At 58.6% G+C, this 24,025-nt stretch overlaps 3 protein-coding genes across 4 annotated transcripts; 2 read left to right on the top strand and 1 right to left on the bottom strand.

Moving 5' to 3' along the window:
- Positions 1 to 5,802: 5,802 nt before the first annotated feature.
- NECAB3 (N-terminal EF-hand calcium binding protein 3) lies at positions 5,803 to 22,590 on the bottom strand. Of its 2 annotated transcripts, XM_058562899.1 has the most exons (13): positions 22,478 to 22,590; positions 20,464 to 20,488; positions 18,490 to 18,598; positions 17,465 to 17,490; positions 17,166 to 17,263; positions 9,016 to 9,152; positions 8,637 to 8,755; positions 8,415 to 8,494; positions 8,256 to 8,309; positions 7,645 to 7,757; positions 7,398 to 7,475; positions 6,803 to 6,894; positions 5,803 to 6,707 (listed from the first exon to the last, which is right to left on the bottom strand). In XM_058562899.1, exons 1-13 carry the CDS (start codon positions 22,580 to 22,582, stop codon positions 6,679 to 6,681), a joined length of 1,065 nt encoding a protein of 354 aa, XP_058418882.1. In that variant the 5' UTR covers positions 22,583 to 22,590; the 3' UTR covers positions 5,803 to 6,678. The 2 variants fall into 2 exon arrangements, with proteins under 2 accessions (XP_058418882.1, XP_058418881.1); XM_058562898.1 differs by having other exon boundaries at positions 5,803 to 6,894.
- On the top strand, positions 10,749 to 12,011 carry C19H20orf144 (chromosome 19 C20orf144 homolog). The gene is made up of 2 exons (XM_058562901.1): positions 10,749 to 10,881; positions 11,592 to 12,011. Exons 1-2 carry the CDS (start codon positions 10,753 to 10,755, stop codon positions 12,009 to 12,011), a joined length of 549 nt encoding a protein of 182 aa, XP_058418884.1. The 5' UTR covers positions 10,749 to 10,752.
- Positions 13,259 to 16,273, top strand: ACTL10 (actin like 10). Its single transcript, XM_058563396.1, has 2 exons — positions 13,259 to 13,273; positions 14,729 to 16,273. Exons 1-2 carry the CDS (start codon positions 13,259 to 13,261, stop codon positions 15,944 to 15,946), a joined length of 1,233 nt encoding a protein of 410 aa, XP_058419379.1. The 3' UTR covers positions 15,947 to 16,273.
- Positions 22,591 to 24,025: the final 1,435 nt, after the last annotated feature.

The following is a 24,025-nucleotide window of genomic DNA, read 5'->3' as shown; positions in this document are numbered from 1 at the left end:
CCCTCTCCAACATAAAGAAGTGAACATCTTCCCTCACAGGATTTCTTTCTTTTTTTTGTGAGGAAGATCAGCCCTGAGCTAACATCTGCCAGTCCTCCTCTTTTTTTCGCTGAGGGAGACTGGCCCTGGGCTAACATCTGTGCCCATCTTCCTCCACTTTATATGGGACGCCGCTACAGCACGGCTTGCCAAGCGGTGCGTCAGTGCGCGCCCGGGATCCGAACCAGCGAACCCCGGCCCACTGAAGCGGAGCGCAAGCACTTAACCACTTGCGCCACCGGGCCGGCCTCCTTCACGGGATTTATTTCTTTGGGATAATTTTCTAAAATGGGATTTCTAGGACTGAACATTTCTTGAATCCTTGAAGCAGATCTTCAAACTGCTTTCCCTGAAAGCCTTCCAGCTTGCCGTGCCTGTGACAGGCCCCGGATAGCACTTTCTATGGCTCTGAGGTGGCCTAACCTACTGTGACGTGCCCCAGATCGGTGTAGGTGCACCTGTGTGTGGGCTCTCGGGCTCAGGGAAGGTTCTTAGCCGATGACTGAGGTCTCGCTCCTGTCGCCTGAAGACCCATCCCTGGCCTCTGCCCTAGGCCTGCTGCTGAGCAGCCTTGCCCGAGAGGTTTGTGGGCACCAGCAGCTTCATAGGCCCCCAAAATGCAAAGGGCGGGTTGGTTACTTGATCTCGGGCTGGGCTGTGGCCTTGGCCCCAGAAGGCAGGGTGGGGGCGTAGCTGTCTGATCTTCGTGCAGATGGTGCCCAGCGTTGCAATCCACTGCCTAGAATAATGACAGGATCTCAGCCTGACTGTCGGCCGAGCACGAAAACATATTTGGTAGACAAGTCAGTCATCCACGGTCTGCCTTAGCTCTGGCAGAAAGGTCCCAGGGACTCCAGTGATAACATGGTATAATACTGTGTTAAATTTGCTATAGAAATGGCAGGCTGGGAACTTTGCCATTACCATAAAACACCCAGATGCTGGATAAATTCTAGTGAATGTACTTTTAACTACATTGCTGAGGTCACAGATGAAAAAGTGTAGGAAATCCCCAAGGGCCAGAAAAAAAATTAAGAGTAAACTGCAACCACAGAGGTAGGTGAACACAAAAGAGGAAATCCTATGCTGCTCGGGGGTTAAAAGAAATTCCAAGTTAGAGTTTGAGGGATAAACTGCTTCTAGGGGGAAGGTGAGACTAGGCTTTGAGCCTATACAAAATGGAGAAACAAAACCGGGAGCTGTCCATGAAGCCGGGTCACTCTGGCTTCCGCCACAGTGCTAAGCAGAAGACTCTGCCTGTCTGCAGTAGGAGCTGCGCAGAAGCTCCTGCCCCTGCTTGAAGACAGAGAAAGTCTGACCAGATTCCGTCCTCATGTCTGCCCTCTCCTGGGCTGAGGTTCAGATGTTCATTACTCCAGGAGGTCAGAGAATCCCTGGGCTGAGAAACTAAGATGATTCTAGGCCTGGAGTATCTCCTGGTGTCTGGCAGAAGCAAAAATGCAAATCCTCTAGACAAAAATACCAAAACTATCAATCGTAATCTTACATAACAACTAATTGGAAACTGTTCCAAAAAATTACTAAACATCCAAGGAAATGAGCCACTATGAGCAAGAGTCAGCAGAACAGTGGACAACTGATTTAGACCTCTGGGAATTTGGATATTGTTATTATCAGATACAGAATATAAAATAACTATGAAACCTCTAAAGATGGTGCTGGAAAGAAGTGAGCAAAAAGTAAGAGACTAAAAATAGGCAGATTTGAAAAGAATTCTGGAAATAAGTAGTCATTGAAATAAACACTGGTGCACTATTGAACAGCAAGCTAGATGAATGTGAAAATAAGTGAAGCATTACTATATGATTTCTTGTCATAGAGACAAGGAGATGGAAAATAGGAAAGAGTTAGTCCTGGAAGGTAGGTTGCAAGGGGAGAGCCCTTTCAAATTTTACCGAGCGTGGAGTCCAAGGAGCCTACTGACGTGTTTCTCAGTATAAAGGGAAAAAATTGGCCTGAGATGATGAAACAAACTCAGAACGAGCAAACGTGCGTGGCTCTAAACCCATCTTGCCCGTCTGTGCTTGTTTCTGGCTGCTAGAATTTCAGGGGCGTGAGTTGAGTGTATCCCCTGCTCAGCGGTCCTGCCTCCAGAGAGGGTTGGGGGAACCGGCAACAAACCATCCCCCATTCCCCCAGGACGCTTCACAGCCTGGTGCCAGGCGCCCTCTTGTGGACAAAGCCAGACTTGCTACCTCTGATAGAATAGATTCCTATCCTGGGTGCACACCCCAGCAACTTTCGCCTTCCCCTTTGCACCAACCTTTTCTGAGGCTGCCTGTCTGCCCCATGAGTTCAGCTAACGTTCTCTGGGTGCCTCCCGGGGAGTTCCAGAAATAATCAGGACTCAGCCCCGACTACCTTCGGAGGGCCGGGCCCTGGATAGCTCATACCAGGTCCACCTCGCACTGTGCTCCCACGGCTCTTCCTTGCTGCCTGTGATCCTGCAGCCCCAGGGCTTGGCCTGGCTCCTTCCTTTGTTATAGCTGCCGCCGTCCTCCATTCCTGGGCTGGTTTCCGTTACCAGAGGATGCCCGAGATCTCCCACAGCACTGTTCACGCTTGACAGCAAATTGCTATTGATGCCAGGGAGTAGATCCAGCTGTGTGACCTGCAGCAAGGTACTCACTGGCTGAGCTTCTGTTTCTTCTTCTGTAAACTGGGGGTGCTAATGAAGCCGACACCACTGGGTTGTTGTGAGGTGAAATGTGATCACGTGGGAGTGACCCGTAGTACAGGGCCCAGCACCCAGGAAGCCCCTGTAAACAGAGGCTGCCATCACAACTGGCTTCTCTCTGCCACCATGTGATTTCCTTGAGGATTTGTCTTTGTCCCCGCATCCTGCCTGGAGCCTGTGTCTTACTCAAGTAGTATTTGTTTTGAGAATAACTTCTTGAAGACTCACCTAATTCTCAGTCCCTTTGTTTCGACTCATCAGAGGCTGTGTTAAGGGGACAGTGTGTTTCTGAGAGCTGGAGGGCAGTGGCAGCTACCTAGACTGTTGCTGTCTCTCCAGCACCTGGTCTGGCACTGGGCCAGTCCCCAGGACAGGTCTGAAGGTGTGCAGGTGAGTCACTGCACAGGTGGGAAGAAAGAGAAGAGGCAGGTGCAGGGAGTGGGTAAGAGCGTGGGGGGGTGGCAGCTGGCGGAAGGAGCCAGGGGCCCTCCCAGCTTCAGTACTCTGCCTGCCCTTCAGTACTCTGACAGCACCCTCTGGGTGCTGTCACAGCCCGGGACATTTCACCATCCGCAGCACCTGCCACAAAGCAAGTGCCCAGGGGCTGTTGAAATGAGCTGAGGAGCCAGCAAGAACAGGGCATTGAGGGCAAGGATTAGGAAAGGCAACCCAGACCTGATGGCTTTAACCTGCTACTTAAAGGCTAAGAAGGTGTTTTTGTAGTGGGTGGGGGAGGGGTGGAGAACAAAGGCCAAGAGTGGGGTGACTGAGGATGCAAATAACCCAACTCAGCTCGAGTGTTCTAGGGAGACAAGGCTGCACATACTGGGAGTAGGGGCTCATTGCTAAAGGCCTTGAATGCCAAGTCAGGAAATCAAACTTGATCTTGATGCTGAAGGCAGTGGGATGCCACTGAAGGGTCTTAACCAGAGGGGTGTGAGCATCATGGCAATGTTTTAAAAGCCCCCTCTGGCTGTTCCTTGACAGGGAGAGGACTGTTGGCAGTGGAGTGGAGACAGGAAGCCCAATGAAGAGGCTGCCACAGTCTTCCAGGCCAGAGATGATGAAGGCCAAGACCCGGGGGGTAGGGGATGGCAAGATGGAGAGGAAGGTGGGCTTGCAAGAGTTAAGTAGACACAATGTAAAGGCCTGGGGACCTCCTCTGTGCCCCCGAGTCCCAGCTCAGCACTGCGTCCTCCCTGTGGCTGTAACTCCAGCCCCCTCACCCACCCACAGTGCTCTCCTGTCTGGCAACCCCCTCTCTCTCCACTATCTGCAGGACATCATTCAAACTCCGTCTGGCCTGGCCCACCCCCAGCTCACTGCAATCCCTTTCACTCCAGGGTTCCACCTGGTCCCCTTGTCTGCAGTATTCTCCCTGCCTATCTGCCCCTCACATCTGTCTGGAGACCCCTACTCATCTTCCACAGCTCAAACCAAACATCCCCATCTCCGACAGGCCTTCCCCTACCCTGCAGGCCTGACCATCTCCCCTCCACCTGGTTCGCTCGCCAGCACCTCCAGGCCTTCAGCAAGGGAGGGAGGACACAGCCTGTCTTATTTTTTTTTAAGGTGTTAACTTTCAGAACTCCTTTGCAGAGTGAGGCGGGCAGGGGTACAGACTCTAAGGAGGCACTCAAGGGGTGTCAGCTTGAGGATTTCAACGCCTTTGTTCAAAGATGGCATTGGGAAATTGTTTAGTTTTCAGGATTTGCTGTTGCTGTTTTATGGAGGAAATAGGACAGAAGGAATTAGAACACAGGACAGAAAGCGGGATTATTTCCTCCTGGATGCGCTTCTCTCTAACGAGGACGGACTCTGAAACCCCCTCGAGCTGCCCAGAGCTGTGTGGTCAGGCGCTGGCGGCACTTTCTAGGAAGTGCTGGGAGTCTGGGAAGTGGGGCGGCAGGAGGGCAGCCTGGCACGGCGCTGGCCAAGGAGCCACAGGGACTCCTGTGCTGGTTCTTTGGCCAGGGTGGCCAGGCCGGTGCGAGCAGCTGTGTGTCCCCCCGCGAGTCTGAATGCCGGCAGGGGTCACTGGGGAGAAACCTCAGGGAAGACCCTGCCTGGAGTCCCAGACTAGGATGTCCACCCTGAGCTGGTACCATCTGAGCTGCCTTCCTGGCCATGCCCCAGGGCCCAGCAAGGACCTGGCACCACCAGGGCACTCAGGAACATTAGTGAAATGTCACTCAGCCCACTGGCCAGTCATGCCTGGGTTAAAACCTACCACAGCTTCCTTGGGATGAAGTGCCTTCAAGCCCCTGCGGCCTCCCCAGCCTCCCCACCTCGGCCTCAGCCCGCTCTCCCCTCACCCGGCCTCAGCCCGCTCTCCCCTCACCCGGCCTCAGCCCGCTCTCCCCTCACCCGACCTCAGCCCACTGCTGGGCCTCCTTCAGTTCCACAAGGCGAGCTCTCCTCCCCCTCAGAGCCTGAGCATGTGCGTCTCCTCTGCCTAAAATCTCCTGACCCCAACACCCCTCAGACGAGGTCAGAGGCTATCCTGAGCTCTCGTGCCTGTGGTGCCATGTGCCTCCCCTTTAGAGCCCTCGTCCATGTTGGTCACCTCCCTCCATGCCCCCCTAGTCCCTTTCCCCCAGATGGCTGGAAGGAGGGTCCCCCAGTGGCTGGTGGGACTGACTTGGCCATTACTCTCCTGGCACCGCTCTACGGCTCTGCAGGTGGCAAGGGTGGTGACACGTCCAGCCTGAAAGGGGTGAGGTGGGCAGGGGAGATTCTGTCTGGGGACAGGTCTTCTCACAGAATCCCGCCACGCTATCTGGGACCCTGAGAAGGCTCTGTGCTCTGCCCACGACTCCATATCATACCCTCCCGTTGGCAAGGGGGCGGTGGTGGGGGTGAAGCTAGAACCCCCAGCTGACTTTGACGGGTTTAAAGCAGAGACCATGTCCACTCCCCTTTCCTCAACAAGACCCCAGAACCAGGGCTTGTGGGGTGAGAGAGCCTGAGGTAAGGAAAGCTGGGTCAGCTATGATTAAGTTCCCACTATCTGCAGGCATGGCAGCTCGAGATGGGAATCCTTTGATTTCTGAAGGAAGGTTTCCTGCCTTGTGTCTTTGGTCTGAGATGCAAACCAGCCCCACCGCCTGGCCTTGCCGAGGGAGAGAGAGAGGACGTGACACCAGAGGTGACCACTGCCTTTATTGCCTCTGTGCTGGGGTCCTGGGCTGGGGTTCAGAGGTATCTGGGGGCAGCAGGCTACTCTGGGTCCAAATTATTGCTACTTGGCAAGGTCACCTTGGGGCTTCCCAGAGGGCCCTGAGTATGGGTGGGCATGAGCATGCAAATGATATGCAAATGACATGCAAACCAACCCAGGATCCTCCAGAGGTCTCTGGTGCAGCCGTGGGTGCTGGAAGAGGCAGGAGCCTGCTGGCCCAGGAAGGTGATGGGGACACCAGGGTCCTTACCCCACACTGCTGGCGGATCTGGCCCAGCCTCCGGGGTCGAGGTTCGGGGTCAGGTGGGGGTCCCTGAGCATCAGCCCTGGTTCTGCTGCTGGTTGGGGAAGAAGAGAAGCCTGGCCCCAAGACAGCAGGGAGAAAGCAGGGCACCCGCTAGGCAGCCAGATGGCCTGAGGCTTGCTCAGAGAGGGAAGCGACCTGCCCTGGGTCACACAGCAAGGCAGCAGCAGAGGGGACCAGGATCCAGGCCTCCTGAGCCGGGCAGAGGCCAGAGTGCCTCAGAGGCCAAAGCTACAAACAATAAAATACACTGACACATAAAGAACAGAAAGCAAGCAGCCCAGTCCCTGACCCCTGGGCTGAAACTCCATCAGCCGGGTCTGGGAGGCCTCTGAAAGCCAGGCCTCAGGCCTAGGAGGCGGCAGCGTCCTTGGTCTTGGTGCTGAGTTGACCAGTCCAGAAGCTCCAGAAGGAGGCAGGCAGGGCCCCAGGGTCCTTGGCTTATGCAGGTCAGGCTCAGTTATTATTCATAATCCACCAGGAGGCTAGGGTCAGAGGTTGGGGGTCAGGGGCCATCAGGGCCCCAGCTGCCCCTTCCCAGGTCCCAGGGCTATGGAGAGGGTTGGGGGCTGCAGCACACCTGGGAAGAACACAGTGGTCAGGGTGTCGGGAGCCCGCAGGTGGTCAATGAGGATGCGCTGGAAGGCCTTACTGCAGGCGGACTGCTGGTGCCTGGGGAGGGCCGTGGAGGGAGCTGAGGCTGGAGCTAGTCCCCCAGAGATCAGGACCACCTGCTTAAGAGCTCCCCACTCCCACTCCAGTCCCCCTGCCTGGAGTCAGATTCCAGTCCTTCCTCATGTTGGCTCTGAGCCTCAGTTTTCACCTCTGCGAAATGGGGACAGTGGTGTCAACTTCACTGGGATACTGTGAGGATTACATGAAGTAACACACAGGTGCTTGGCATAGGGTATGGCACAGTGGTGACAGTGTATAGTCACTGAGCACCTACTGTGTACCTGACACTGCATTCAGTTCTTTACACATCATCTCATTTAACTCATATGAGGGTGGAACTGTTATCACTCCCATTTTGGAAAGGAGGCCACTGGGGCTCAGAGGGGTTAGGTAATTCCCCTGAGGTCACACAGGATGAGGAGAGGATGATTTGAAGCCAGGCCTGACTCACTCCAGGGCCCATAATCAGTAAAGGTTAGCTGTTAGACCACCACTCATACCTTCTCCAGGAGGCCTCATCCTGCCAGAACTCGTACAGGGTGAAGGAAGCATTGTCCAGCATCTTCTGGGCAGATACACTGCAGAGCCAAAGAGATGGCCAGGCCAGGCCAGGCCCGGCTGCCACTACCTCTGCCCACCCAGCCAGGGGTATCTAATGGGAGCCCTGGCCCAGGACACCCAGGCCCAGCACTGCTCCCTGCTCCCCGCCCCCACCTTGGTCAGCCCACCAGCCAGCTGGGGACTCACTGCAGGCAATGGCTCTGAGCCCCTGTGAAGTCCACGTAGCAGCACAGGGCACGGTGGAAGTCCTGCAGGGCTTCCTCTGCCACCTGCATCTGCCTCTGGGCCACGAGGATGTGCTGGCAAGAGAGGCAGCCCGGTTAGCTGGGGTAAGGCAGGACACGGGTGAGGGACTGGCTGGGGTCTCCAGGAGGACCCTGTCCTTCTTGACCTGCACCTGAGGTCGGGCTCCTGCCCCGATCCGCCCCTAACATCCCTAACTCCAACCTCCTTTCCCCATCATCAAGGTCACTGCTTTGATCAAGCCACTGTCCCTCTCTCCTGCAGTATGCCACCACTTCCTACTGTCCCCTCCGGCCTCCATCCACAGACCTAGCTTTCAGAAATGCAGATGAGGGAAACTGAGGCCCAGAGAGGGACAGTGATTTCTGCAGTCACAGAGCAAGGGCCAGAACCCTGCCTGCCAGGCCTGGGGTATGAGGGCTGGGCCAAACCTGAGGAAGGGGGTGTGTGTGCACCGCAGGGGCCAGGTGGGCGGCTGGCCCCACGATCCCCCTCATTTCATGAGCACCTCCTGGCCCCTGAGACCCTGCTGCCTGTCCCTCTCCCAGACTCACCGAGTCGGGCCCCTTGGTAAGCTCCTCTTCATGCAGGGGTTCCAGCCGGGGGGCCTGTGAGGGACACGGAGTGTGGGCCAAGCGCCCCAGCATGTGCCTGGCTTGGGCGGATTCCAGGAAGGTCCGCCCCCACGGGGCTCTGGGTACACGGCTGCTCACCTTGCACTCAAGCTGGTCGATGAGCTCCTGGAGACGGTTGACCTGGAGCCGCCACTGCATCTCGGCCTCTGAGCTCCGCCCTGGGGGTGGGGGCCCATGGGGGGAAGTCAGGTTGGGAGGCGTCTCACGATGAACTGAGGAGCAGTGAGGAGCAGGCACTGGGGATGCTGTGCCCACCCTGGACCCTCCTCAGCCAGCTCTCCCACCCCACCACAGGTGCACCTGTGTCAGAGGAGCCAGGAGACCAGGTGGGTGACCAACTGACGCTCCTCAGGGCCCTGCGCCCCGCCCGCCGGCTGCCACGAGGCCTGCTCTGCACCTCCACACTGTCTTCATCTGACCTAAGGGAAGCAGCGGGTCAGCCCACTGCTCCCAGACCCACAGGGCCAAGGACTGGGGTCCCAGAACAGGGCCAAGCCTGGGTGGAGCAAGACAGGCTTCCCGGGACACTGAGGCCCAGCCTCACAGCCAGCCACCCCTTCTCACCCCTTCTCGGCCTCCCTGCCCGAGAACAAGAATTGGGGCTCCAGGATGCTGGGACTACAGAATGTAAAGGGCATTCACGAACAGGACCTGCAGGCCAGCAGGATGCCTCACATACCGTGGGCCGCGGGCCTGGGCCTCCAGGGTCTCCGATGCCCCCTCCAGCGAGCTCTGCAGGGCTTGGAGCTGGCTCACTGTCTCCCGCAGTAGGAAGCGTGTCACAAACTGGTCCATTTTGGAGGCCCGCTCATACTCCTAAGGGCAGAGGGGGCAGAGCTGGCATCTCTCAGCCCCAAGCATATATTTCTGGATGGGGAGCCATTCCTCTGCTCCCCTCCCTCTGTCTGTCAGAGTAACAGCTGCAGCATGAAGAACAGAGGGCATGCAGACCTGGCATAAGCAGAAGGGCACCGGGGCTCAGTGGGCGAGCCAAGACCAGACCCCTCTTTGTCTAGGCCTCTTCCTGGGAGGTGAGAGGCCAACTCACGGTAGGTATCTGCCATTCTCTGGGCCTCCAGGCCCTTTGCCTGTTGGGACCACCACCTTCAGCCAGTGAGGCCCCAGCACAGCTAGGCTAGTGGGGGGTGGGGCAGGTCACAGGGCATCCAAAGGCCAATTCTGACACATGAGGCAAAAACATGGTGTGATGCGGCCCCATACACAGCAGCTGGCCCCAAACTCACAATCTGTATATGCATGCACTCATTCATTCACTCACCCACGCCACATTTACTGAGCATCTTTTACTAGGAGCTGCAGATACAAGACAGCCAGGTGGCTGTCCTCACACACACCCCAGCGCTGAGCCCCACCTACATCACCCGCCTCTCCCCAGCTCCTCCCAAGGCAAGCAGAGATAGGGAGGCTGACCATGTGCCAGGCCAAGTGCTGCCCACTTGGGATGCTCACAGACTCCCCAACTACCTTCACCTCCTTGGGCCTCAGTTTCCTCACCTATAAAACAGGCATGATAGCCATCTCACTGAGCTGCCGAGAGGCTCCAGTGAGTCAATTCCTACACAGGACACAGTCCAAGATGGGAGTCTTGCGGAGCTGTGGTCCAGGTGCCTGCTCTCCCGCTACAAGGGGCCCCAGAGGACCCATCCGTCAGGAGCTTCGTCTCCTGCCCAGGACCTGCCTCGACTCAACCATCACATGGGCCCCGCTGGGCCAGGCTTATGAACTGGGAGGTAGGGACAGAGGGGAGGCTAGGTTCTCTCATTGTCAGAGAGGCCAGTGGTTTCTCTCTCTGCAAGCTCAGTCTCCAGACTTCCTGGCCATGCTCTGAGCTACCTGAAGTCCTTCCAATAAATTCCCTTTTGGGTTGTTAAGACGACTGATCAGTTTCTGTTGCTTGCAACCAAAGAACCCAGCTGACACAAGCATCCACTCTGTGCCAGGCCCTGTTCCAAGCAGAATTTCATTAAATCCTCATAACAACTTATAGGAACCATAATTTTGACCCCACTTTGCAGATGAAGACTGAGGCCTAGAGCAGTTGATTATTGGCCAAGGTCATACAACTAGTTAGTGGCAGAGCCAGAATTCAAACTGAGGTCACAGAAATTCCTCTCTACTCAACACTAAGCACCTTACAGGCATCATCTCATTTATGATCATTAGCCCAGTTTTACAGCCGAGAAACTGAGGCTAGAAGAAGTCAAAGACAGAGTAAATGGAGCCAATATTCGCCTGCGGGTTGTGGGAGGAGGAACTCAGAGCCTGGAACTGGTGAGGTCAATCCATGAGGTCACAATGGAGCCTCCCCGGGACAGAGCTAGGGCAGGGGGCCCCTGGCCAGAGAGCAGGGCAGAGGCAGCATGGGCTGTGGCCCCCAGTGGTGACCAGTCCTGCCATGGGAAACAATAGTTCTCACAAGAGGACCAAAGTTCCCAAGCAGGCCCGCAAGGAGAAGCCACCTGACGTGGACACAGCCCGGCGGAAACAGCTGTTCTTCAGCCACCTCAAGCGGAAGAAGCCGAGCGTGAGCGCCAGGGGCCAAGGGGCAGGTGGGGGTCAGGGGAACCTGGACAGGTGGGCAGGAGTGGATTCTGGGAGTCTAGGCCTAGGGGCATGGAAAGGGTTAGAGAAGCCTTCCTGAGGATGAGGGTCCCAGGAACCCATGTGAGTGTGGATGAGGTCCTAAAAGCCCAGAAGGGAGGGCAGGGATTCCAGAAACCAGGAGGGGGATGAGACTTGGGAGCCCAGGAAGGTGGGCAGGAGGGGATTCTCACAACCCCGGACTGATGGGTGGAGGTCCCAGCACGGGGAATGAACCCCTACTTGGTACCACCGGGGCTATGGGCAGGAGTTCCCCTATGCCCCCTTTTCCAGCCCCAGTCTCAAACCATGCTACTTCTCCCCCTTTTCAAGTGGGCAGAGGCCCTGGCCCCGGGGCCGGGGTGGGTGAGGGTCCCAGTGTCAAGGCTGGGAGGACAGGCAGGGATCCCATAAACGTAGACGGGAGCGAGGTCTCACGAGGTCAGCCTGGATGGCTGAGGGTTTCCAGAGTGGAGGCGGGGGTCTCCGGCCGTGGGGCAGGGTGGGGAACCCCCTCCCGGGTACGGGAGCATGGCGAGAGTCCTGGAAACGTAGAGGGGGCAGAGTCCTGGGAGATAGGACTGGGGTGGGTAGGGGTCCCGGGGAGGAAGGCGGGGCGCGCTCTTTCCCCTCACGCCGCTGCTCCACCCCCAGGCCAAGATCGTGCTGCTTTTCCCCCTGGACAAGGAACAGCAGCTGGCCGAGGTGGCGGCGGGCCCCAGCGCGCAGCCCGGAAAGCCGGGCGAGGCCGCGGCGGGCGTCCCGGTGGGTTCCCGGGCCGCGGCGCCCATGCTGCGAGGAGCGGGTGACGGCGCCGAGGGGCGCGAGGGCGCGCGCGCGCGCGAGATGAAGAAGACCCTGGTGCTGCTGCTGCTGCTGCTGGACGCGCGGCCGCAGCAGGAGGGGCGGCGCGCAGCGGGCGGGCCCGGGGGCGGGGGCGGCGCGGGGGGCGGGGCCAAGGCCGCGCCCGGGCTCCACGCGCGCCTGCCGACCCAGAGCAGGGCGCAGCGGGAGGCCGACGCCGCCCGCCAGCGGCCGAGCGAGCGGCGCGGCTGCCCTTGCCCGCGGCCCTGAGCGCTGGCCCGGCCTTCCGGCCCCAGGACCCGGCCCAATAAAGAGCGCATAGCAACCCTGGCGCCGGCTAGCTCTGTCTGAGGCGTCAGGGCGCGGAGCCGGGGGGCGGGGCGAGAAACTGAGGCCCAGAGCAAGACAGAGATGAACAGGCGTACTCAGGGTAGAGCAACGGCCAGGGTCTGGAGCCAGGGCTGTTTTTGCCTTCTCCTTCCTTGTGACCCACGGATCAGAACCCCTGCCCAGAGCTGGGGAGGGGGCACCCTGTCTCAGTGGAGGGAGGCTGTTCCCCACCCCCACCCCCGGCCCGTGGCAGACCCTGCCAGGTCTGCAGGCCCAAGGGAGATGAGCTTGGGCAAACCAGCTGGCCACGCTAGGAGGAGGGGCCTGCTTCCAGCAGAGGCCTGATATCTCCAAGAGTCCCCAGCATTCACAAGTCCTTCTTAGGCAGAGGGAGGATCCCAGGCAAACAGCCACCACCCGGGAGAAGAACTGTCCCACGGCCAGCAGGGGTGGGCCTGAGACGCTCATTCTGCGTGAGAGCACCTGGGAGGAGAGGCGGCTTTCCTCCACCTCTGACCCCTAATTCCTACCCCACTCCGCTTCATAACCCCTAAGGTACCTCAGTTACTTGTCTCAACCTATCCCATCCCATCCCCTTCCCCACATGGCAGGCAAAGGTTTCTTCCAAACCATTCATCTCTCTGTAGAGCAGTTCATGCTCATCAGCTCGCAGTGTTCTCCATTGCCCACCAGGGCACCCAAACCTATTATCGGGGATGTGCAGGCCCAGCCCCCAGCCTTGGCCTTCCTCTCTAGGGCTTCTCAGTGACTTCCACCCTCACCCCTGCTCTGGCCATATTGGCACTTGTCTCCAATCCGAGGCTCACCTCCCTAAATCACCCAAGAGAGGCCTGGCACACTTTCTGTGGGCAGGACCCAGCTGCTTCTCCTCACTTTCCTGGGTCCCAAACCCAGCTCCAGACCCTAGTGCCCCCCTAGCCCTGCCGAACCTGCAGCCTGCCTTCCACTGGCGACCAACCTCAGAATGTCCCCTTTGGGGGCAGATGCAGCAGGGGTGAAGGTCCCAGCTCACTAAAGCCACAGGTCCAGCTTCTGCTGAAGATGCTCTTTTGTCAGTGTCAACCTGATCAACAACCCCTCCACATCTCCTGCATCAAGCTGGAGGTTGCACGACCAATAGCATCTCTCCCGCTATTTGTGAGAACTGACCCTTCACTACCATCCACATGGTTACAACCAAGGTAAGCATGTTCTTGAGTGTGGCCACCCCTTCTGGCCATAAGCGATTGGCTCAAACTGGTCCTATCAGTTCCTTCCCTGGGACTGTAATTATGAGCTGTAAGAGACTGTGTTTTCTACATGAACATGCACAGGCTGAAGCCAGTCTTCAAAAGAATAAACACACAATGCAGATCCAGCGCACATCCTGGGTTTCCCCACAGCCCTGCAATCAAGCCCTGCTTCCAGTCTGTTCCCGAAACCTGATTTCACCCTTGCCCTTGGTATCCGTAAGACATGCAAGATCTTTGTAATAAAATCCCCATTTTAGCTTAAGCTCATCTGAGTGGATATTCAAATTGCAACCAAAATGGTCCTAAAGAGAATCATGAGACTCTGCATAAATAAGAAGTGGCCTCTTTCCTGTGCATGAGGGTTACTACCTTTTGGATGAAGAAACTGAGCCGAGAAAGAGATCAGGACTTGCTCAGGGGTGCACGGTGAGTCAGCTTCAGAACTGAGTCACAAACTCAGGCCCTCCGGAGTCCATATGTGGAAGCCCCTGGAGGTAGGGTTCCTCTGTGGGCTGCCTGGGCCCCTCAAGGCTGAGCACACAGAGATCCTCAAGAGTGGCTGTAGATCTGTGATTAAGAGCTTTCTCTTCAGCGTTGAGAGGGAAGGGGCTGCACATCTGGCCAGAGTACATCGGATAATCCGAAGTGGTTTGGGGAAGGAATCAGATTGGTTGTGCTGGGCACCTGAGGCCAGACCCCTGGATGCCAAAATCACTGCCTTTGGCCCTGTCCCAGGGAAGAGGATAAGTCCAGGGAGTTTTCTTTGGGTGAGAGGGCTGTGGAAGCGCAGCAAGTGCTGAGGTCTGAGGTCACAATGAGTCCAAGTTCTTTTCCTTCCTTCTCTGATCACCCCCTCCCACCTCCACGACCAGGAACTACTTCGGTCAAGCCCAGGTGAGAGGTGCCAGACTACCTGGGCTCAAGGACTGGGCTGGAGTCCTGGGTCCCCAAGGTGGGATTTACGTGGGGATGACATTGCCACAAGGCCCCTTCATTATCAGAACTCTGCCGCTCCTGGTGGCTTCTCAATATCTGAAAGGATTTGGCCTGGCCCTGTGATCATCCACCTCCGCAAGGGCTCAGGGAGCGGAGCCGCACGGCAGAGGCGTGTCCTCAAAGAAACGGTGGGGCCTGGTGCAAGGTGGACCCTTGAGCCGTGAGCCATAGGAGGCGAAGACGGCAAGAAACGGCCGTAGCCCAGCGAAGGTGGAGCCTGACACTTGAGCCAGAGGCGGGGCCTCAGGCCTACGGGCGGAGTCCAGAGCTGAAAGGAGACATCCCCTCTGGCCAGAAGAGCAGGGCCCCAGGACCGGAGGTCAGAGCCAAGAATCGAGAGCGAGCGTTATCTGGCCAGAGAGGCGGGGACTTAGGCCCAGGGGGCAGAGCCGAGAGCTGGGGTCTCAGGCCGGGGGCGGGACCGAGCCCCCGGGCGCGGAGCCTGTGGCCGCGGGGCGGGGCGGAGCCCGGACCGTGGCGTCGGTGTCGAGGAGCCGCGGGGTCCGCCGGCCGCCCTCGCTGGGCCGCGTCGCGGTGGTGGTGGACCAGGGCTCCGGCTTCACCAAGGCGGGCTTCGCGGGCGAGGACCAGCCGCGCCTGGTGCTGAAGAGCTCCAGCCTGGTGCCCAGCTGGGACCGGCCCGTGCTGCCTGGGGCGCTGGGCTGCGAGCTGGCGGGCGGCGTGGCGCGGGCGCACCCCATCAAGCACGGCGTGGTGGTGGACTGGGAGGCGCTGGAGGGCCTGTGGGAGCGCCTGCTGCTGGGCGGCCTGCGGGTGTGCCCAGAGCAGTGGCCCGTGCTGGTGAGCGACTCGCCCTCCGCGCCGCCCGCGGGCCGCGAGCGCGTGGCCGAGCTGCTGTTCGAGGCCCTGGCAGTGCCCGCGTGCCACTTGGCCAGCACCGCGTTGTTGGCGCTCTCCTCCACCGGCGCGTTCAGCGGGCTGTCCGTGGAGGCAGGCGCGGGCGTGTGCCACGCCACGCCCATCTATGCCGGCCACTCGTGGCACGAGGCCACCTTCCGGCTGGACGTAGCAGGCAGCACCCTGTCGCGCTACCTGCGGGACCTGCTGGTGGCTGCGTGCCCCGAGCTACGGCTGCAGGCCCTGCCACGCAAGGCCGTCACCCAGCTCAAGAAGCGCTGCTGCTATGTATCGCTGGACTTCGAGGGTGACCTCCACAACCCTGCCCGCCACCATCCAGCCAGTTTCTGCTTGGGCAATGGGGGCTCCGTCTGCCTCAGCAGTGAGCGCTTCCGCTGCCCGGAACCTATCTTCCAGCCCAGTCTGCTAGGCCAAGCTGAGCCAGGACTGCCCACAATGGCCTTTCGAGCACTGCAGAGGGTGCCGGCAACCCTGCGGACACGGCTGGCTAACACTGTGGTGCTGGCCGGTGGCTCCACACTTTTCCCAGGCTTTCCTGAGCGCCTGGAGATGGAGCTGCAGGCCCAGTGCCGGCGGCATGGCTCTGGGGCAATGCAGCCACGCCTGGTGGCCAAGCCTGGGCGTGGCACAGCGGTGTGGACAGGCGGCTCTATGGTGGCCTCGCTGCGCTCCTTCCAATGCCGCTGGATGACCCGAGCCATGTACCAGGAGTGTGGCTCCAGGCTGGTGCACGAAGTGTTCAACTGAGCCAGTCATGTTGGACTGGAGGGGCTAGTGCCACGGAAGGCGGGGGCTGCAGAAGCAGGGACTGGGCGGGCTGAGCTGAAGCTCTATCAGAGGCATCGAGTGCCAAATAAAAGTCCCAAGTGACTAGAGCTGGCAGAGTCATCGTGTGGTGATGGGTCACCCCCTGGCCCTTTCTGGGCCAGGATGAGGTGGTCAGGGCCCGGGGCCATCACTTTGACCTGCAGTTTGAATCCCCCTAACCAGTTCCAGTTCAGAGAATGCCAGTCCAGATGCCCACCCCAGGGTCCTGTTTCCATGGCAACAAGGAAGGCGATGCCCACATTTGGGTCCAGGCCAAACATGGAAGTTGCTCAACACACCAACCCCGCATCATGTAGCATTTGGATTCCCATCCCATGCCAGGCCCCGAGAGCTGACCCTTTGAAAAGCTACTAAATCCCATGTGAAAGCAACCAGTAGGGGAAGCCTGTCCTCAGCTGATCACTGACTTGCTGAGGGCCTCAGTTTCCCCTTCTTGTAAAAAGTAGGGACAGGCACAATCCCAGGCTTGCTCACTGCTCCCTCCTGCCCCCTTATTAAGAGCTATGGGACCAAGGGAGGGGGAGACATTTCTTAAAAGGAACACACAAAGGGAGGGGCAGCTTGTGGTTCTCTGAAGTCACCATCCACGGGCCTGGAGTCCTGGCTGTGAGCACTGTTTACGCTTGTCCACGCGTGCACACAAACACACGGGTGCACATGTGCCTGCCCACTCACGCGTGTCCTCAGGCCTAGCCCCGCCCCACCGGGCTCCGAACACCAGCACGGGCCTGTGGACGTGCGTGAGCATGCCTCACCACCGCCTCTCCCCGCAGGTCCTAGGCTTCACCTCCCTCAACAGTCAGAGCCAGCCGGTAATACAAACTCCAAGTATTAAGACTGTGTGCCAGGCATAGTGCTGGGTGCTGGGAACAGAGAACAAGATAGACAAAATCCCTGCCTTCACTCTCATTTAATTGTCACAACAAATGTATGGAAGTAGCCTCTCTTATTACCCCGTTTACAGATGAGGAAACTGAAGCCCAGAGAGGTAAAGATGCACAGCCAGAAAGTGGGAGAGCCAGGATTTAAACCCAGGCCCCTAGCTCCACAGCCCTGAGCCACGATGGCAGAGGCTCCCACAGCACAGCAGACACCCCTGCCCTTGTTTTGGGCCCCCACCATCAGCCCCTCCACTCACCAGCTTGGTGGTGTCCATGGCAGTGAGCACTGCCCGGTTCAGCGACTCCAGCGCAGCCAGCACGGGCTGGTAGACACCCAGGTGTCCTGAGAAGTAGTCTGTGGGCAGAGGAGGTACTCAAGGGTTCCCCAAGCCCCCCCTGCCCCCCATCTACCCAACCTGGAATTCCTCAGCAGCGAACCAGGCCTCATAGCCTGAGCTCAGCCCATCCTGTTCCACCAGGACACCAGCAACAGCTTCCTCTCCACACCCACCTGCCCAGGGGCCCAGGAGACAAGAGCTCCTGTGGCTCTACTCACCACACAGTTTCTCCGTTTCCAAGTTGCTGCAGGGAAAAGAACGCACCCTTGAGACCCTCAGACTTGGGCCTGGGACTTTGTGAACTAGAACTTTGAAGCCATTCCCTCTCCCCGCCCCAAGCTCAGTCTGACAAGGAGGCGACTCCCTGCCTCCAGCCCAGGTTAAGTCGCTCTGCGGGCAGAGGCTTTGGGGCCAGGGGGGCAAGGGTACTCTGCCCCCTCAGACACTCTCAAGCTCAGGCCCACTCTTAGCCTCTAAGGGGATTTCAGGCCAGGAGAGACAGACATGGACACGGCCCAGAGGGGAGTGGTCAGAGCCGGGAAGAGGAAGACGGGGCTGGGGAAGTCCAGAGAAGGCATGGGGTATTACTTGTTAGGTCAGGGAGGGCTTCCTGGAGGAGGGGCTGCCTAAGTTAGGCCTTGAAGGACAAGAAATATGACTGGAGTACCTAGTGGCGGAGGGTGGTAGCACTGCAAAGGGTCCAGCCCAAGCCTCAGAACAAGGGAGGGCACGGGAGCCTCTGGAATTTATCCTGAGGAGATGGGGTCGGGGGAGGGAAGTGAGGGAGAGACAGCTGTGTACGTGTGCAGGACGTGAGGAAGCAGGGGGGAGAAGCACGCAGACTCGTGCTGAGGCCTGCAGGCGTGGGCGCACCCGTGGGGAGGAGCGTGTGTGCTCATGCACCTGCAGCCACGGGGAGAAGCAGGCAGGGCCCAGCTGTCCCCAGGCATCCTCTGGTCCCTGCAGGAAGTGGGAGTGGGGGGGCACCTGTGGGCTGAACCACGGGTGGTGACTCAGGCCTGGCTATTTTGGGGTCCCAGCTGGAAGCAGTGTGATGGGCAAGGCTGGAGCCAGGGAGCGGGTGGGCGGGCGGGTAAGGTTGGCATCAAGCCCTGGCACCCCTTTCCCTGAAACCCCCGACCCCAGCCTCCATAAGGAACCAAGGCAGCAGGGGACACAGTGGAGTTGGGACAATCCGGCTTCACATCTAACCATGGCTCATCCATCCCCCTCGCGTACTCACTCGGTGGGATGCCCATCAATGCCGCTGAACAGCTCCCGCAGCTCCCCTGGGCTGAGAACCCCATCGGCAAAGTAATTCTGGAATTCCTCAAATGAGAGCTTACCATCATCTGGGGGGAGGGGGGCAGGGAGCAGAGTCGGTACCCCTGACCCCGGGCTGCACCCTTGCCACCAGGTCCAGGCCCCCTGAAGGCCTTGCAGCATCTCACAACCACCCAGCCAGGTGGAATGGGAGTCTGAGCTCGGTGGGGGGCCTGGCTGTTGGGGACAAAAGGGCTGGAGCCTCGAGAGGTGCCCACTTTGCAGGCACCCAAGAGACAGGCCAGTACACATACAGCTGTGGCTAGGGACTCAGCAAATGTCTGCCAAGTGAAGAAACAAATCAACAACAGCCTGGCACCCGGCCAGATCACAACACGGCCTAGACATCACCTGGAGGACTTGGGGGCCGAGTTCTGTGCCCCACGTGCTGGCCAGCCTGACTCAAGAGTGGAGGACCCAGGCCCTTCACAGAGAAGTGACAGGGAGGCAGATGAGATCTTCCTAAGAGTTGGAGCCACCGTAAGAAGTAGCAGGCTAGGGCCGGCCCCGTGGCTTAGCGGTTAAGTGCGCGCGCTCCGCTACTGGCGGCCCGGGTTCGGATCCCGGGCGCGCACCGACGCACCACTTCTCCGGCCATGCTGAGGCCATGTCCCATATACAGCAACTGGAAGGATGTGCAACTGTGACATACAACTATCTACTGGAGCTTTGGAAAAAAAAAAAAAAAAGGAAGAGGATTGGCAATAGATGTTAGCCCAGAGCCAGTCTTCCTCAGCAAAAAGAGGAGGATTAGCATGGATGTTAGCTCAGGGCTGATCTTCCTCACAAAAAAAAAAGAGTAGCAGGCTGGGTGGGGTAATGACTTCCCCATCACAGGGGGCACGTAACAGAGGCTGAGAGCAGAAGTGGGATAGCCAGAGACACTGGGGATTTGTCTTGGAAGGTCTCTAAGCAGATGGGGTGGGGGGAGCAGAGCTGGGGGAGGGTCTGAGTCTCCCCAGACACAATGCTGTGACCAAAATGAGACCATGTGTCCTGATCAACGAGTTGGGACAAACGGTCTCCACCAGTTTGAAGAGACCCAAGGAGAAGGGGCAGGAGGTGGGGACAGGATCCTGTCTCAAGGAGGCTGAAACACAAAAGGGTCTGAAGACCCCAGATGGAAGTGAGGTCAAGGCTGACTGGCTGCCTCAGCTCAGACCCTCACCTGGCCATTCTGGGCACAGTACGCTGCTCCAAATCATCTTTGGGCTGCAACCTGCCTGAAAACCTTTAGCTTTCAAGGTTTTCCCAGACCTGGGAAACTGAGACTGAGACTGCCCAAGACCCAGAGCAGGAGGAGAGGATTCCCTGGACCCAGCTTTATTCTGCCCAAGGCCTCCCTGGGTCCAGATGGTTGGTCATATGGAAAGTTACTGAGCTCTCTAAAAATCTAAGAGTAGAACTCCCACAGGGCCTCATCTCCATTACCACACCCTTCCAAGCCCCTCACACAGGGAGCCTGGGACCAAGCATCACACAGACCTGGGTTCAAGGCCCACCACACAAAGACCTCAGGCAACCTGCTTCACCTCTCTGACCCTCCGCTCCTTTGTGAAATGGGGAAAAGAATCTCCACCTAGCTGGTGGTTGTGAGGACAACACAAGATCATATATGGGAAGTACCCACCACTGTGCCAGGGCATTGCGTGAAAATAAGCCCCCACCTCCAGCCTCTGGCTAAACCACATTTCTTCCACTCTCCATCCTGGCAAACTTGACTCAAAACAGCACTTCCTCCAGGAAGGATGCCTTGATAATTCTCCTGACTTGGGTCCCCCCACGATTTTTCTCCATTCTAGACTGTGCCCTCAAACACTCAACCCTCCCCTGGGCCTCACCGATGTCCCCCACCCTTTCCCCCATTGTGGGACCCAGGGGAAGCCACACTCACCATTCTTGTCTGCTCTGCGGAAAACCTAGAGGACAAAGGGGCATGGACGGGAGCTGTGAGTGGGGTCTGGGCGGTAAGAGGCCCCACCCAACACATCAGGGCCCCTGCTGGCCAGCCTGCCCCCTACCTCGCCTTTCCTCCTGCCCAGCCTGGTCCCAACTCCCTGCTCAGCTTGGCCCTGCAGGAGCTTTCCCAACTAAAGGGGCACAGGAAGCGCACACAGCAGGTCCCACCGCTTGTTCACTTCTCCTGTGGGGCCTGGCCTCGTGGGGGTGCTCCAAGCCAGCTTCCTGCACCCCCGTCTCCCACACCCAGTGTCCATTCTGAGTTCTGTCTGATGCATCAGCCCTTGGCACAGTCTCAGCTTGAGGAAGGTAGGGAGATGGGCCAAGATGCGGCCTAAGGATCTTGGGCACCTGTCCCAGACCTGAACCTCAACTCTGCTGTGCAGCCATGCTCCTTCCCAGACTCCGCTGGATCTGGCCTGTTTCCGTGTGCATGCTGAAGACCCTGACATGCAGGCAGTGGCTAGTCCTTTCTTCATGGGTGCCTCAGCCTTCCCACCAGCAAGTGGGGAGCAGCCTGAGGTTAACCCTTCCAGAGCTGGGGCTTCCTATGAGGCCCCAGCAGTGACTCAGTGTGAGAGCCTTGAGCACGCCCGTGTGTATGTGTGCATGCGTGTCTGCGTGCAAGGGGGAGTGAGGGTGGTGGAAAGCAAGGGTGGACAGATTGTATTTATGGAGAAGCAGAGATGAAGGACAACAGAAGCAGACAGACAGAGAAGAGCAGAGTCAAGGGACCAGAGACTCCCAGGTCACCCAAAGCAGTGGAGTAAAGGGGAGAACAGCAGGTCTGGCAAGGAGGGGCAGGCCAAAGCCTGGACAGAGAACCCCTATCAGCTCCAGGTCCTGAATGCCACTCCCCTCCAGCTGTTTTCTCGGGGTCACTGAGGCTCAGGGACGAATCTAACCCCTAGCCAGAAGCTGACTCAGAAAGGTCTGCCACCTGCTCAGGGTCACACAGCAGCCCAGTGTGGCCACCCTGGGGCAGATGGAGATACTGGGGGGAGGGGTTCTAAGCTGGGAATGAGGACACCTGGGGCCACACCCTAGGGGGCCCCTGCCTCCCTGTGTGACCTCAGACATATCCCTAACCCCTCAGGCCTTGATTTTTCCATCTGGGAAGTGGGAGGGTCAGGTCCCTTCCAGCCAGGAGGTCAAGGTGCTGAGTCACTGGGGGCAGTGGGAAGGGGGCAGGAGTACCGCCCTTCCCACTGGCAGGGACCTCTGGGAGTGCTAGCATGAAAGGGCCAGCACCGGGCTGGGTGTGGAGTGCGAGGCGGGCAAGGGGCTCAGGGCAGTGACTGAGGCTGGGCCTGGCTGCTCCACACTAGTGCCCGTGGGGGCTACAGGGCCACCTGCCACCCACGGGAGGGGTGTCCAGACCACACACGATGACTGTGGGCAGCTCTGACCAACTGTGGAGCCCCACAGCCCCTGGGTCAGATCTAAGAGACTGAGGTGGCTCGGGGTCAGGAGTCGGGGGACTGCTTATGCTCCCAGGCTTCCCTGCCCGGGTCCGCCCACCTGGGGCTGCCACAGAGGGGCGCGGAGACCGCTCCTGTGACAAGTGCTCCTGTGACAAGTGTTGACAGTCCCCACCTCACCAGACACACAGATGGGGTGGGATGGGGGTGGGGGACAGCAGGGGGTGACACTGAACCAGAGACATGCAGAGATAAGGAGACAGGAAGGCAGCGAGACAAAGATAGGGGAGACACAAGAAAACCGAGACAGCGGGGTCAATGAGGGCGAGACAGAGACCCAGAGCCCCAAAGAGACCTGGAGGGAGAGACAGTGACACGGAGACAGGGAAAAACAGTGAGAGGGACGCAGAGACGGGGCCAAGGAGAGACAGTCAGAAACAGAACCAGCGAGACACAGGGAGAGAGAAGACAGTCTGGAGAGCAGCGACACCCCCGGGGCGGGCCAGCCCCTGCCCGCTCCCCACTCACGTCCTGGAAGAGCGCGTGTCCGGCGGGCGCGGGCGCGGGGGGCCGCGGGGGCTCGGGCGCGGGCGGCCGGATCAGGCACACGGTGAGCAGCCCCGCGCACGCCATGGCGCCGCCACCCGCTCGGCTCCGGCTCGGCTGCGACTCGGGGTTCAGACGCCGCCGCCGCCGCCGCCGCCACGGACTCCGGGGGACGCCTGCCCATCGGCGCCGGCGCGGCCCCGAGGGCCCCGCCCCCCGCAGCTCCGCCCACTGCCCAAGCCCGCCGCTCCCAGACCGTGGCCCTCGGCTTCCCCATCCGGAAAAGGGGGGCGAACTCCAGCTTTTAGATGGGTAAGGGCCGCACAACGTAGAACCCCAATACCGTTCACCTCCGCGGTTCTGCCACCAGAGCCTCCAGAGGGGTGTCCACTGCGGAGTAAGGAATCACCCGAGGGGTCATTTCCACCAGGGACTGGCAGAGCAAATGACGGTCAGCTCGGGAGGACAAGCCAGGAACAGAACGGGAGGGGCTGTACGTGCCCACCGAGGGCAGGTCCCACACCATCATAGGGTCACAAAGCCAACTGCAGCACAACAGAATGACACCCTATGGGTAAAACCAGCCAAGTGACCTCGCCTCTGAGCGTCTGGATCCTCGTCTGCAAAATGGGAGTAGTGGGGGACGGCTCATAAGATTGTTGCAGGGACTGTGAATGTAAAGGGCTCACCATAGGGGCTGGCTCCACGAGCCCACCTAAGAGTTTGTTAAACAGGTCGGTGTGAACGCCTCCGAGACACTCCCCTCCACTTTCCAACTCAACTGAGCCTTCTCTTCCCCCTCCTCTCTGCCATTCTGGCCCCTTCAATCCATCCTCCACACAACAGCCAGAAGGAGCTTTTAAAATATACAACAGGATGTGTCATTCTGGTCTCAGACTCACCAGCGAGTCCTTGTCCCCTGAATAAAGCCCAAGACTGATGTAACCTCTCCACTCTGGCCCTCACCTCAGAACTTCAGCCACACTGGTTTCTCAAAGATCCTCTGTGCCCTGCTCCCTCCTGCCCCAGGGCCTTTGCCCATACTTTCCTCTCTGCTCCATGTTTTTCATTTTTTTCCTCCTCAGTTAACCCCTACTATCCTATAACTCTCAGCTCAAGCACCACCTCTTCCAAGAAGCCCTCCTGATTTTCTCATTTGTATGAGTCTCTAGCCGACCCCAAAAGCCTCATGAGGGGAGGGAACACACGTTCCCAGAACCTGAAAGAACCTGACACAGAATCAGCCCATTGTAATTATCTGTTGCATGTTTAGAGATGCCCAGAAACATCTGGAAGGAGCATAGAAAACTGATCACAGTGGCCTCTTTGGGGCTGAGGAAAGGAGGGGAATTCACTTACGACTTTATTGGATCAGATTTTAAGTTAGGACAAAAACGGTGATGAAGCCTACCTTCCTTGGGGCTGTGAGGCTCAAAGGAGATGACACCAAGCAGGGTCAGGGAGAAGGGAAGTGGAAATGGGCATTTTTTTTTTTGCAACCTTGACCTCACCCACCCCCCATATTTGCTC

The sequence above is a fragment of the Diceros bicornis genome, chromosome 19 (genome assembly GCF_020826845.1).
Source record: "Diceros bicornis minor isolate mBicDic1 chromosome 19, mDicBic1.mat.cur, whole genome shotgun sequence".
In the NCBI taxonomy this organism is placed as follows: domain Eukaryota; kingdom Metazoa; phylum Chordata; class Mammalia; order Perissodactyla; family Rhinocerotidae; genus Diceros; species Diceros bicornis.
This window is presented reverse-complemented; position numbering and strand designations above follow the sequence as displayed.

Excerpts from the sequence above, each read along its gene's own strand:
- NECAB3 (XM_058562898.1), bottom strand. The coding sequence starts at position 22,582 with ATGGCGTGCGCGGGGCTGCTCACCGTGTGCCTGATCCGGCCGCCCGCG. Across the intron at positions 18,599-20,463 it reads CCGCAGAGCAGACAAGAATG|ATGATGGTAAGCTCTCATTT; the intron begins GTGAGTGTGGCT and ends CCCTCCCCCCAG. Across the intron at positions 9,153-17,165 it reads CCATGGACACCACCAAGCTG|GAGTATGAGCGGGCCTCCAA; the intron begins GTGAGTGGAGGG and ends CTCTGCCCTTAG.
- C19H20orf144 (XM_058562901.1), top strand. The coding sequence starts at position 10,753 with ATGGGAAACAATAGTTCTCACAAGAGGACCAAAGTTCCCAAGCAGGCC. Across the intron at positions 10,882-11,591 it reads TCAAGCGGAAGAAGCCGAGC|GCCAAGATCGTGCTGCTTTT; the intron begins GTGAGCGCCAGG and ends CTCCACCCCCAG.